Here is a 14,138-nt window from a genome sequence, read left to right on the forward strand (position 1 = left end):
AGAGTCAGGCCAGGGGGCCAGAGAGCTGCCTGTTAGTAATCACTCTGTGCACTTAATCCTTAGATTCCCTCTCCCACTTCCCTTTCCTTCTTTCCCCATATCATCCAGGTTAATCTCGAGTAAGAGTGATTCCAATGCAGGTCTGGCAATCCCGTGAGCCTCTAGGAACAGGGACCTAAAGCAATTGGCCATAATTCCGCCCCCTTTTATTCTCTTTTTAGAGAGATTTTTGCTGTAGGGTGTGTGAGCTCACTGGAGAGATAGAGAAAGAGACAGAAAGCAAGAAATTACCACTGACAGTAGATGGCCATGCTGTAATCCTTCACCCCTATTTTCCTCTCAGGATTTTGGGCACACATGAACACGGGCCTGGCATGAGTTTTAAGCCACCAGGTCTAGGACATGAACTGTAGTCAACTATGTTGTTGTCCAGTGACATAACCATTACACCATCTGCTGGTCCCTCCTTTTTTAGTTTTTTTGCCATAGGGCCTATATGCCCACCAGAGAGGGACAGAGAGCGGGAAAATGAGAACTCATCCTCCAGAGGGAATGGCCATACCACAATCCCTTCTCCTCTAGTTGCCTTTTGAGATTTTTTTGGGCACACAGAAACAACATGCCTGGCTTGATTTTCAAACTGCCAGGTCTAGGACTTGAACTGCCATCACCCATGTAGGAGTTCAGTGCTTTAACCACTATTCTACCTGCTGGTCCCCATAATTCTGTCTTAATTTTTTGAATATCTAATATAGCCAGTCAGTTCATGCATAAAAAAAGATTGAAAAGCTATACAGTAGATAATTTATTTCTACCTGAAACCCACCCCTCTTAAGAGAATTGTCGCCAGTTTCTTTCTAACCAGAGTTATATATATTTAAAGAATTATTTTTATTAAATTTTATTTATTCATTTATTTATTTTAATTTGACCAGAGAGAGACATGGGGACAGGGAGGCCAAGTGAGAAAGCAAGCCACCAGGTCCAGGACTCAAACTGTGGTCAGGCACATGGGAATTCCCAGTGCTTTAACATCCACACCACCTGCTGGCTATATATATATATATATATCCTTTTATGTAAAAACTAACATACTATTTAAATGTATGTACTTTTTTTTACAAGAATTATTTAATTTTATTTATTTATTTATTTTTCTTTTTTAATTCACCAGAAGGAGGCAGGGAAATTAAGAAAGCAAGCTGCCAGGGGACCAGCAGTTGGCGTAATGGCTATGTTGCTGGACTCCCATGTAGTTGACCGCGGTTCGCGTCCCGGACCTGGTGGCTTAAAACTCACGCCGGGCGCATGTTCTTGAGCATCTTGTGTGCCCAAGATCCCGAGAGGAGAATGGAGGAGAAGGGATTGCAGCGTGGCCATCCCCCCTCGGGGGTGATTTCTCACTTTCTGTCTCTATGTCTCTCTCTGTCTGTCTGGTGAGCGGACGTGCCCTATAGCAAAAACCTCTCGGAAAAAAAAAAAAAGAAAGCAATCTGCCAGACCTGGGACATGGTTGGCCATGTGGGAATGTCTAGTACTGTAACCACTATACCACCTGTTGGCTCCATGTTCAATTTTTCTTTAATTATTTTATTTAATTTTATTTATTATTATTATTATTATCTAATTTGACCAGAGAGACAGAGAGGGAGATCAAGCTGCCAGGTCTGAGACTCAAACTGTGGTTGGCCATGCGGGAGTCCAGTGCCTTAACCACCATGCCACCTGCTGCCCCCTACATTTTTTTCTAATTTGACCAGAGAGGGACAGAGTGAAAGAGAGAGAGAGGGAAAGTGAGAAAGCAAGCCATCAGGTCTGGAACTTGAAACCACGGTCAGCCATGTGGGAGTCCAGTGCCCTTAACTACCATGCCACCTGCAGGGCCCTCATTCCTCATTTTTAGAGCTGGGTAGTATTCCAGTAGGTGGATGTGCTATAGTGTATTTCACTGGTCCTCCTCTGTAAGTGAACACTCAGATTATTTCTAACTTTCCTTTCGCAATAGACCCACTTAGGTCTGTCTTTACCCTAATAACTTCTATAAGTGAGAGGATGTTGAATGTGTCACAGCTCTTTGCACATCTGAGTTAAGAGGTCTTGCCTTGCAGGAAAGGAAGTCTTTGAAGATCTTCCCATCCAAACGCATCTTAAGAAGACGCAAGAGAGAATGGGTGGTCCCACCGATATCTATCCCTGAAAATGGCAAGGGTCCCTTCCCCCAGAAGCTAAATCAGGTAAGACTGTGCCTTCCAAGGTGGTACTTGGTTGAAGAGACTCCATCCAGAGGTCCGAATGTGAGGTTTCTTATTGCTGAGTATGGGGTACATAAGAAAGCAATTCTCCTAGGAGCAGATTTTTTCTTTCCCCTGGGATTTTAACAAGGCAGTTGCCCTCCCCACCTTTCCAAAGAGGATTCTTATGAGATTTTTGTCACATTATCACCTGCCATGTTTTTTTGCTTTCAGCTCAAATCTAATAAGGACAGAGGCACCAAGATTTTCTACAGTATCACAGGGCCTGGGGCAGACAGTCCCCCTGAGGGTGTCTTTACCATAGAGAAGGAGACAGGCTGGTTGTTGCTGAATAAGCCATTGGATCGGGAGAAGTTTGCCAAATATGAGGCAAGTAATCTTTAGCATCAATGTAAAATAAATGTCTTCTTGGAAGATAAGAAGTAGGGCCCCAGGGCCTGGCGGGAGGGCAGCACCAGGCTCAGCCCAGACCTCTGTACTTACAGCTCTTTGGCCATGCTGTGTCAGAAAATGGTGCCTCAGTGGAGGATCCCATGAATATCTCCATCATTGTGACAGACCAGAATGACCACAAGCCCAAGTTCACCCAAGATGTCTTCAAAGGGAGTGTTTTGGAGGGGGTATTGCCTGGTAAGAGGATTGGAGTGGGAACTGCTCTGGATCTTTTGGGCCCAAACCTAGTTTTGGATCAACTTCTAGAACCATCTCTAGGTCAATCCAAACCCTTAAATGTCAGAAGTCCCTGCCACAGCTGATTTCCTTGGCCACGCATGCATCAGATTACCTAGGTTGTTCTTAGAAATCTAGATTCTGTCATTCCATCCCAAGATTCCTAAATGAGACTGATGCTGGAACAGAGCTCCAGGATCCATGTATTTGAAAATCTGTATGTTTGAAAAACTTCTAATGATCAGCCAAGTTTGGGCACCACTAGCTTTAGAGCTGCAAGGACCTGGGTTAGAATCTTGCTTTTATCTCTTTACTAGCCATGACCCTGGACATATTCAGTCCTCACATCTAAAAGTGGGAATAATAACCTTGAAGAACCGTGAAGGCTAGAAGCAACACATGCATCCTGTTACATAACATGAACGCCTGACATGAGGTTCTTTAGTGGGTGAAAGCAGCAGAGGCTGGCAGGTGTTAGAACACAGTTTGTGGAGGATGAAAATAAATGGCCAGGGCTGGAAAAGAAGGTGGCTAGGGCCAGCAGAAGATGAGGAATGTAGATGCATACTAATGAGCTGAAGACAGGTGCTGAATGCTAGACTTCCTTCTCTTCCTCCTTCTCTGAGTTGTCAAGAATTACAGAGAAGTGTGAGTTGGTTAGACTGCCAATAACAAAATTCCCAAAATAAAAATAGTGCTTAGATAAGATGAAACCCTGTTTCTCCTCTTTCTTATATTCATGAAATCTAGAGGTAGTCAAGTCAAACTGGAATAGTACTTCAAAGTGTTAAAGCCCTGGGTTCCTTCTTTGTGTGGCTCTGCTGTTTTGACCTCTGTTTCCAAGATTATCTGATGGCTCTTACAGGAGCCTCAGCCAATCATCTGGAGAGAAGAGGCAGGAAAAACAAAACCTGTGTGAAAACACTTTTCCCATAATTGTGGGTCCTATTCTTCATCATTTATTCTCACGGCCACAGCTAGCTGCAAGAGGGGATGGGAAATAGTCTTTGTTCCAGGTGAGCCTATGCCTAGCATAAAATGAGGACTGTGTTTCTAAGAAGGAGAGAGTGAGGGACCAGCAGTTAGTGTAATGGCTACGTCGCTGGACTCCCATGTAGTCGACCATGGTTCGCATCCCAGACCCGGTGGCTTAAAACTCACGCTGGGCACGTGTGCGTGTGTGCCCAAGATCCCGAGAGGAGAATGGAGGAGAAGGGATTGCGGCATGGCCATCCCCCCTGGGGGTGATTTCTCACTTTCTGTCTCTCTGTCTCTCTCTGTCTGGCGAGCGCACACACCCTATAGCAAAAACCTCTCCAAAAAAAAAAAAAAAGAAGAAGAAGGAGAGAGTGAGAAATGGGTTCCAACTAGTGATCTCTTATCGCAAAGTGAGTGATGGGTCCAAGCCAACAAGCGGGGGGGCTCTCAGAGTTCCAGAAGTGATCCAAGCTGGTATTAGAGTCAGGAGGGAAAGGTACTCACTTATCCCTTCTCCTCTCCAGGCACTTCTGTGATGCAGGTGACAGCCACGGATGAGGATGATGCCATCAACACCTACAATGGGGTGGTTGCTTACTCCATCCATAGCCAAGAGCCAAAGGACCCCCATGACCTCATGTTCACTGTGCACCGCAGCACAGGCACCATCAGCGTAGTCTCCAGTGGCCTAGACCGGGAGGTAAGTGGCCATGTAGGGAAAATGCAGCCTGCCCAGGCTGGCCCAGTCTGGCCTGACTCAGAGCGAAAGCTCCTGTCCCTCCTAAAGCCCAAGGCAAAACAGTGGGGACCCAAGTGAGCTGGGAGGGCTGCTGCCATGTTCATGTATTGATGGCCCTCAGCTCTCTTAGACCAATGGCCTGCTGCCAAATTATCTCATTAAGTTTCCTTCAGGCTGAGGAGGCAGCTGTAAAATGTAGGCTTTTTATATCTTCAGTAGGTTTTCTCATTTCCTCGTGGAATGGCTCACTTAGCACACACATTGCTCAGTATTGTCCCTTGTGTGCCACAAAGTAGACTCAGCCCCATGGATACTTGAGTCGCCTCCTGTTTCCTAATTAATATCCTTGTCAAAATCCCCACTCAGGGCTCCCCTCCTGGAGCAGCCTCAGGGTGAGGGGACAGAGCCCAGTCTTCCCAGGGCAGCACTAGGACCTGCACTTCCCCTCCCCAGTACCACCTTCTGCTTCTGTTCTTTCTGGTGATGGGTGAGGGGTGGGTCAAAGAGTCAGGAGAACATTGTAAGGGGGGAGAAACATAACCCCTAACCCAGCCACCTCTCCAAGGCTGTATTTCCAGGAGTCCAGAGACAGGACCTGTCAGACTGAACTCACAGTGGGCTTTCCCTCTCCTCTTTCTCCCCAGAAAGTCCCTGAGTACACACTGACCATCCAGGCCACAGACATGAATGGGGATGGCTCCACCACTACAGCTGTGGCCGTAGTGGAAATCCTTGATGCCAATGACAATGCTCCTATATTTGACCCTCAGAAGGTAACGCCTCTTTCTTCCCGCTTCCCTCATCACATAATGAAGGACTGAGGTTCTTCCTTTCTTGTGAAACTCTAGAAGCCTCCATGCTTCAAGTCCCAGTCCTAACTACTTAACTAGCTGTGTGCCTTTAGGCAAACTGCCTGACCTCTCAGCACCCATTTTCCTAATCTGTGAAATGGTGATAATGATAATACCTACTGCCTTGTTCTGATTTTGAAATGAAATGATCTATGTTCAGTTCTTAACACAATGCCTGGTAAATAAGTACTTGTTGTGAAAATTTTTATTGATGTCAAAACCTCTTTGCCTTACATCTACACCTGCTCACCTTCCCCAGTGAATGCTTACGCACCTTTAGTGACAGAGGAGTCAGCGCCAATCAGGATGGCTCTCCTTTCATCTTCAGACTGCTGCATATTATTTAGACCTGATGAAGAATTTGCTCTGAGCAGCTGATTTCTGTCTTTGCCACTTGTCTTTCATACTGGTTCCTGGGTGCCCCCAGGCTAGGTTTCTGGTCCTAAGCCCTTCTTGCCACCTTCCTTACACCTTTGCGATCTCAGGTGAATGTAGCTACATAGAGCAGGGAATTGGGTTCCAGACCAACGAGAGTCCTGGAACATCAGGCCCTCAGTGCAGGGATCATTGTGGTCTGTCCTGCAGCTGTGAGGCTGATGCTCAGAGCATTCTACATCTGTGTATGCCCTGACACCCCGCTGAGCGGGTTGGTGGTCCAGAAGAGGGTAAATGGCACGAGGCTTCCCTGAAGTTGCATGGAGGATTCCTAGGTGCTGTGGAGTGGAATAGCTTCTCAGGATGGTCTGTCTCTGCTCTGTTCATGCTGTGCTTCCCACGCTGACAGTATGAAGCCCATGTGCCTGAGAATGCAGAGGCCCGTGAAGTGCAGAGGCTGACGGTGACCGACCTGGATGCCCCCAACTCACCAGCATGGCATGCTACCTACCGCATCGTGGAAGGTGATGACGGGAACTATTTCACCATCACCACTGACCCTGAGAGTAACCAGGGTGTCCTGACAACCCAGAAGGTGAGTCAGTTTAGACTTTAGACAAGAGCCATACCAGAGGCAGCCAGGTCTGCAGCCTCCGGGACAAGGAGCCACTACCTCAGGCCACTTACCTTGCACCATTCTCCAGGGATTATACCAGGCCAGTGGCTTCCAACACTGTCCCACCCATCTTGTGTTGGGGAGTTCCTTCATTCAAACTAAATCTTTTTTTTTTCTTTTTTAAAGAATTATTTATTTAACTTTATTTATTCATTTATTTTAATTTGAACAGAGAGACAGAGAAAGCAAGGAAGCAAGCTGCCAGGTCCAGGATTCAAACTTGGTTGGCCATGTGGGATTCCAGTGCTCTTAAACACCATGCCACCTGCTGGCCCCAGACTAAATCTTACCTGGGGGCCCAATTCATTAACAAGTAAGATTCTCTATCTAATTGAAGCACGTAAGTAGAGCTCTCTTCCTAATCCCTAGTGGTGTATGGCTGTCCCCAGCCGGTCTGTCACACATGTTTTTGGAACCCATGCTAATTGTCCACTTAGTCTATAACATATATCCAGGTATTTTTAGATAATACCTTTTTTTCTTTTCTCCTTTTTGGAAAAAAAAAAGTAATTTTTAGAAGATAATTGGGCTTGACAGAGAAAGAAATAGAGGAAAAGGGACTCCCCACAATGAGATGTGATCACACTGCAATCTATGTCTACTTCCCATCAAGATTTTTTTTTTTTTTGCTAGGGTGTGTGTGCTCAACAGAGAGAGAGTGAGAAATCACCCTGCAGGGGTAATAGCCATGCTGCAATCCCTTGTCCATTCTCCTCTTAGGATTTTGTACACACATGTGCATGTGCCTGGCGTGATTTTCAAGCTGCTGGGTTTGGGTCTTGAACTACTCAGTCAGCTATGTGGGATCCAGTGCCTTAACTTCCACACCACCTGCTGGACCCCCGTCAGGATTTTGAGAATTTACTCACATGTGCCCAGTATGTTTTTCAAGCTTCTGAGGTCAGCCATGTGGTATCCGTCTCCTTAAGCACTAATAAGTTTATTTATCTCTTCCATGAAAGTAACAGGGATACAGCACCCCTCTGCAGAGTCCTAACATCATTAATGCTTTTGGACTGGCAGGTGGTGTAATGGTTAAGGGCACTGGACTCCCACATGGCTGACTGTGGTTCAAGTCCTGGACCTAGTAGCTTATTTTCTCATTTTCCCTCTCTCTCTCTCTCTCTGTCTGATCAAACTGGAAAGTAATAAGAACAAATAAAATTAAATAAAAAATTTTTTTTTAATTGATACTTTCAGGGCTAGCAAGTGGTGTGGTAGCTAAGGGGGCTGGATTCCCATGGCCAACTGCAGTTCAAGTCCTGGACCTTGCAGTTTGCTTTCTCATTCCCCCCATCCCTGGTCAAATTTAAATAAATAAATGAAGTTAAATTTAAAAATTCTTTAAAAAAAGAAAAGAAATGTCATATTTAAAAAAAAAAAAAAGATACTTTCAAGAAGATTGACCTTGAGTTGACCCTGTAGTGTTAAGTGCTGCTCAGAGGAAGCCAGATACCACATAGCTGCCTGGATTTTTAGTCCTGGTCCTGACAGCTTAAAAATCATGCTGGTTGCACTGCTTTCTCTTCTCATAAGCAGCCTGAGGTGATCTTTGAAAATGGTTCGCCATTCACTTGACCCAGAGAACCCCACAAAGTCATGCAAATCAAGAGGTTCAAATCTTTCTGTTCACTTTAAATACACTCATGAAACTGCCCAGGTCATCAAACTGTATATCCGAAAAGCCTCCAAGTATCTGAAGAATGTCACTGTACAGAAGCAGTGTGTGCCATTCCGTCGTTACAATGGTGGAGTCAGTAGATGTGCCCAGACTAAACAGTAGGGCTAGACACAAGGTTGGAGGCCCAAAAAGAGTGTTGAATTTTTGCTGCACATGCTTAAAAATGCAGAGTAATGCTGACCTTAAGGGGTTAGATGTAGATTCTCTGGTCATTGAGGATATTCAGGTGAACAAGGCACCCAAGATTGCACCATCACGCATACAGATTTCATGGGTGGACTAATCCATACTTGAGCTCCCCCTGCCCCATTGAGATGATCCTCACTGAAAAGGAGCAAATCGCTCCGAAACTGGAAGAGGAAGTCACACAGAAGAAAAAAATATCCCCAAAGAAACTGAAGAAACAAAAGCTTATGGCACGGGAATAAAGTCAGCATAAAATAAATGTAGATAAAAGGAAAAGGGGGAAAAAAGAAAAAAAACCCAACATGCTGGTTGCATATGCATATACCCCAGATCCTGATGGGATGAAGAATTGTAGGAAGAGCGATTGTGGCATGACTATGTCCCGTTGGGGGAAGCTTTCTCTCCTTTCTTTCTCTTTTTCTCTGGAACCCTCTAGAATTAAAAAAAGAAGATGATGAGGCCAGCAGATGGCATGGAGGTTAAGGTGGATGTATCCCACATGACCAACTGCATGGTTCGAGTTTCAGATCAGGCAGCTTTAAAAAAATCACACAAAGTGTATGTGTGCATGCTCAAAATCCCAAGAGGAGACTGGAGGAAAGGATTGCAGTGTGTCCATCACCCCTGACTGATGATTGCTCACTTTCCTTCTCTATCCTTGGCAAGCTCATGAACCCTATAACAAACTTTAAAAAAAAAAAAAAAGGAAAAAAAGATGATGGATCTGATCTAATCTTCAGTTTATTTTATCTACTGAATTATTATACAGAATGGACTAATTTGAGAAACAGGGTTTTAAATAATAAAGACTTTCAGATTCAGTGTCCCCTTTCTGCAACAAATACTTTGTAACGCCCCTTTTATAGTATAAAATGAAGTTTACTTATAATATCATTTACCTAATTAGTAATTTATGGAAAACTCTGTTCTAGCTATAAAACACAGGACAAATTTCTAGAAAAAATTTTTAATTGTAAAATATTTTGATATATAAACTTTTGGGCACAACTACACTAGAAAACATACTGAACTGGTCAATCACTTGCTTCTATTTGTAGAACCATCCAAAAATCAGTGGATACTGTATGTCACCCTGGTGATTCGTCCTGTTACAAGTGTTACTGATGTCTTTCTAGAACAGTGAATTAAAAACTTGGGAGGGGTCCTTTTGGCCAGAACCGCCATCTTCCAGTAATTAACCAAAATGACAAACACAAAGTGAAAGAGGAGAGGCACCCAATATATGTTCTCTAGGCCTTTTAGAAAACATGGAGTTGTTCCTTTGGCAATATATATGAGAATCTACAAGAAAGGTGATATTGTAGACATTAAGGGAATGGGTACTGTTGAAAAAGGAATGCCCCACAAATGTTGCCATGGCAAAACTGGAAGAGTCTACAATGTTACCCAGCATGCTGCTGGCATTGTTGGGAACAAGTTAAGGGCAAGATTCTTGCCAAGAGAATTAATGTGCGTATTGAGCATATTAAGCATTCTAAGAGCAGAGATAGCTTCCTAAAATGTGTGAAGGAAAATGACAGAAAACGAAAGAAGCCAAAGAGAAAGGTACCTGGGTTCAACTAAAGCGCCAGCCTGCTCCACCCAGAGAAGCACACTTTGTGAGAACCAATGGAAAGGAACCTGAGCTACTGGAACCTATTCTCTATGAATCCATGGCATGATGGGTATTAAAAATAAACTAATCTGTGGTCTTTAGAAAAAAAAAAACAACTTGGGCGGGGGCCAGTAGGTGGCATGGAGGTTGTGAATGGCTGGATCCCACATGACCTACTGCATGATTTGAGTCCCAGATCTGGCAGCTTGAAAACACACCAGTGCATGTGTGCACATGCCCAGAGTCCCAAGGGAGAATGGGGGAGAAGGGATTGTGGCATGGCCATCCCCCTAGGGGATAATTTCTTAATTTCTTACGTGCACTCACTTGCGCGCTCTCTCCCCCTCATCTCTTTCCAATGAGTACACATGCCCTAGAGAAGACTAAAAAGAAAAAAGAGGGACCAGCAGTTAGCGTAATGGCTATGTCACTGGACTCCCATGTAGTCGACCGCGGTTCGTGTCCCGGACCCGATGGCTTAAAACTCATGCCAGGCGTGTGTGTGCATGCCCAAGATCCCGAGAGGAGAATGGAGAAGGGATTGCAGCGTGGCCATCCCCCTCTGGGGAGTGATTTCTCGCTTTCTGTCTCTGTCTGTCAGGCGAACGCACGTGCCCTATAGCAAAAACCTGTCAAAAAAAAAAAAAAAAGAAATTGCATTCTTAGAAAATTTAGTACATATTAAATCCACACCCAAAACTTGGTTTATATGTAAAACATGTTATAGACTCTAATTATACATAGATTTTTCATACCCAGAAATGTCATAATGTTCAGGGGGATACTGGTAAGTCACATAGGATTTGGGTCTCCATGTATGTAACATCACAGGATGTGACAGTTTTGCCCCAGCCTGTAATGCCAGTAGTATCCTCAATCATTAAGCCAAACCAGAAATCCTACAAGGTGACATCAACCCCCACCTCATGAGAACAGATGTCTAGGGAGTACTAATCCAGCTACCTTTGGGGTGGTTTGAAAGGTCCCATTTGATGTCCACTCAGAAAATGCAGGCAGCTTTATGGGACAAGGAGAGAGCAGCATTGTTGCTGGTGAGGGTCTTAAGGCTTTCAGTATGGACCCTTTTGACATTTCCTGTTCTGCATAGAGCTTCCTCACAAAATGATGGTTCAGTTCCTTCTTCTTCTTCTTTCCTAGGGCTTGGATTTTGAGGCTCAAAACCAGCACATCTTGTACGTTGAAGTGACCAATGAGGCTTCCTTTGTGTTGAAGCTCCCGACCTCCACAGCCACCATCATGGTCCATGTGGAGGATGTGAATGAGGCACCCGTGTTTGTCCCACCCTCGAAGGTCATCGAGGTCCAGGAGGGCATCCCACTTGGAGAGACCGTCTGTACCTACACTGCACAGGACCCTGACAAGGAAGATCAGAAGATCAGGTACTTGGGAGTGGGGTTCAAGCCAGCCAAATGCATTGGAACAATTGCATGGGTTTATTACGGTTAGCACTTATTTATAAAACAAACTTTACCGTTTAATATTTTGAATATTACTGAAGACTATGAAGATGGGTCTAGAGGGAAGGTATTTCCTCTCCTCTCTTGTGTGTCCCTGCTGGGACTCCCACCTGCTACTTTAGGTTCCCATTTATGGAAATGCATTTTCCATGTAATCTTGGTTAGGAGTCCAGAGTCCATCTGCCATTTGACATGAGGCAGCCTTGAATGATGGCACCAGGATCCTAATTATTCTGGGTGTAACCTTTCTCAATTTTTCCTCCCCAGTTACCACATCCTGAGGGACCCAGCAGGGTGGCTGGCAATGGATCCAGACAGTGGGCAGGTCACTACTGCAGGCATTTTAGACCGTGAGGATGAGCAGTTTGTGAGAAACAATATCTACGAGGTCATGGTATTGGCCATGGACAATGGTGAGAGCTTCTCAGTCCTTCCACTGGGGGCACTTTTGCATGCCAGGTTACATGCCGCAGTATATCCCACCCATAGGCAAAGTGGTATGGGGGAGAGGTGTCTGCAAACCAATCCAGAGGATCAATGGAGCTTTTAGAGGAGTCTTTGGAAGACTAGTCCTAGAGTGACTGGCCATGATTCTGATTTCCCTAAAACCTGAAGACTCCTCTCAGCCCAAGTATTTGGTGTACTGAACCCCAAAATGGCCTATCAGTTTTTCCTTGTAATTGATTGATAGAGTCTGCCTAGAAAGTTCCATGACTGATTAGTGACATCATACTGAAGGGTGGGGGGTTGATATCATTGCCACTTGGGCTTGACACATTCTGAACCCAGGCCTGGAGAAGGGTGAGGGGTTATAGCAGGGCTGTGAAGAGAAGCCTCCCAAAAACTGATCTGTAAATATTGGATTAACTCTGAGGTGACCCATAGGTCTCACATTGTACAGAAGATAGTGTCTGTTTGGATCAAGCAGGCATAGCTGTGCTATGAACAGTTAGTAGTGTCTGCTCTGGACACAAAGGAGAGTGGTGGCCTGAGAGCCATTTATGTACCGACACTGTCTTGATCTGTAGGGAAGCTACAGTGAGGTGGCAGCACTTGAGAGTTCAGAGCCGGGCAGTAAACAGGAGCCCCTCTGAGCTTAACTGAGTAGGTCATGGGGGAGCTTAACATGGATTCATCAACACTGCCCGGGGAAGATGCTGAAAAGAGATCATATGTGTAATTACGAACAGGGAGCCCTCCCACCACTGGCACGGGGACCCTCCTGCTGACACTTACTGACGTCAACGACCATGGCCCAGTTCCTGAGCCCCGTCAGATCACCATCTGCAACCAAAGCCCTGTGCCCCAGTTGCTGAACATCACGGACAAGGACCTATCCCCTCACACCTTCCCTTTCCAGGCCCAAGTCACTCACGACTCCGACATCTACTGGATGGCCGAGGTCAATGAAAAAGGTAACTGAGTGGTGGTAGTATGTGGATGCTGGCTTTTCCAGGCAAGGGTATGCCCCTCACTCGGACCTTGCATGCATTCATTCTCTTTCTAGTCTCTTGTGGTTCACAGTGGTAACGATCTCCTCCAGAACATCATCAAAGGCATTTATTAATCTAGGGTAAGCCTTTGGGATTCTGCAGTCACCAAATGCAGTCACCAAACCTGACATTTGCTGAGCACACATACTGTATGCTAGACACCACTTCAGATGCTTTAGATAGATTAGATTTTTCAGTCCTTGCAACACTGTGAAGAAAGGGACTATTATCTCTCTCTCTCATACACACATTTTTACAGATGAGGAAACCAAGGCTTACAGAAGCTTAAATACCTTACCAAAAGCATGTGGCTAAAAGTGATGGTATTGGGGCCAGCAAGTGGCATGGAGGTTAGGGTGACTGGATTCCACATAGATGACTCCATAGTTTGAGTTCCAGACCTGGTGGCTTGAAAATCACACCAGGTGTATATGTGTGCTTGCCCAATATCCCAAGAGGAGAATGAAGGAGAAGGGATTGTAGCATGGCTATCCCTTCCAGGGGTGTGATTTCTCACTTTCTGTTTCTTTCTCTCTCTCCCTCTAGCGCGTGCTCTCTCTCTCTCTCTCTATCTCTATCTCTGTCTCCAGTGAGCGCACATACCCTATAGCAAAAAAAAAAAAAAAAAAAAAAACCCTTAAAAAAGTGATGGCACTAGGCTAGCCCCAAGTGATAGCACTGGGCGAGCAGTTAAGTAAGTGCTATATGTAGGAGACTGGTTCCCATATGGGTGACTATGTTCAAATCCTGGTCCCAGTAGCTTAAATACACCAGAACGCAGGCTTGTATGCCCAAAATTCCTGTCCCCCATTTTTATTGTGCCCAAAATCTTGATGGAGAAATGGAAGATAAAGGATTGTAGGTAAGAACTCCCCATTGGAGTGTTCTTTCTCTCACCTTCCCTCCCTCTAATGCGTGCATATGCTTTTGGCAATTTTTAAGAAGTGATGAGGGACCAGCAGATGGCATGATGGTTAAGTTGCTGGACTCTCACATGGCCAACCGCAGTTAGTCCTGGACCCAGTAGCTTGAAACTCACACTAGGCTTGTGTGTGTGCATGCCCAGGATCCTGAGAGGAAAACGGAGAAGGGATTGCGGCGTGGCCATCCTCCCTGGGGGGTGATTTCTCGCTTTCTGTCTCTCT

The 14,138-nt window shown here is 45.2% G+C and overlaps 1 protein-coding gene across 1 annotated transcript in view; it reads left to right on the plus strand.

Annotated features, from left to right (window-relative positions):
- Positions 1-14,138, plus strand: part of CDH3 (cadherin 3) — a 61,905-nt gene that overhangs the window by 38,490 nt on the left and 9,277 nt on the right. The window contains exons 4-12 of the mRNA XM_006156915.3: positions 2,109-2,234; positions 2,466-2,621; positions 2,738-2,882; positions 4,424-4,599; positions 5,283-5,411; positions 6,274-6,459; positions 11,181-11,422; positions 11,768-11,913; positions 12,691-12,915. Coding sequence (XP_006156977.1) covers positions 2,109-2,234; positions 2,466-2,621; positions 2,738-2,882; positions 4,424-4,599; positions 5,283-5,411; positions 6,274-6,459; positions 11,181-11,422; positions 11,768-11,913; positions 12,691-12,915 — 1,531 coding nt within the window. The remainder of the gene's footprint in view (positions 1-2,108; positions 2,235-2,465; positions 2,622-2,737; positions 2,883-4,423; positions 4,600-5,282; positions 5,412-6,273; positions 6,460-11,180; positions 11,423-11,767; positions 11,914-12,690; positions 12,916-14,138) is intronic.

This window comes from Tupaia chinensis, unplaced genomic scaffold, assembly GCF_000334495.1.
Source record: "Tupaia chinensis unplaced genomic scaffold, TupChi_1.0 Scaffold000523_1, whole genome shotgun sequence".
In the NCBI taxonomy this organism is placed as follows: Eukaryota; Metazoa; Chordata; class Mammalia; order Scandentia; family Tupaiidae; genus Tupaia; species Tupaia belangeri.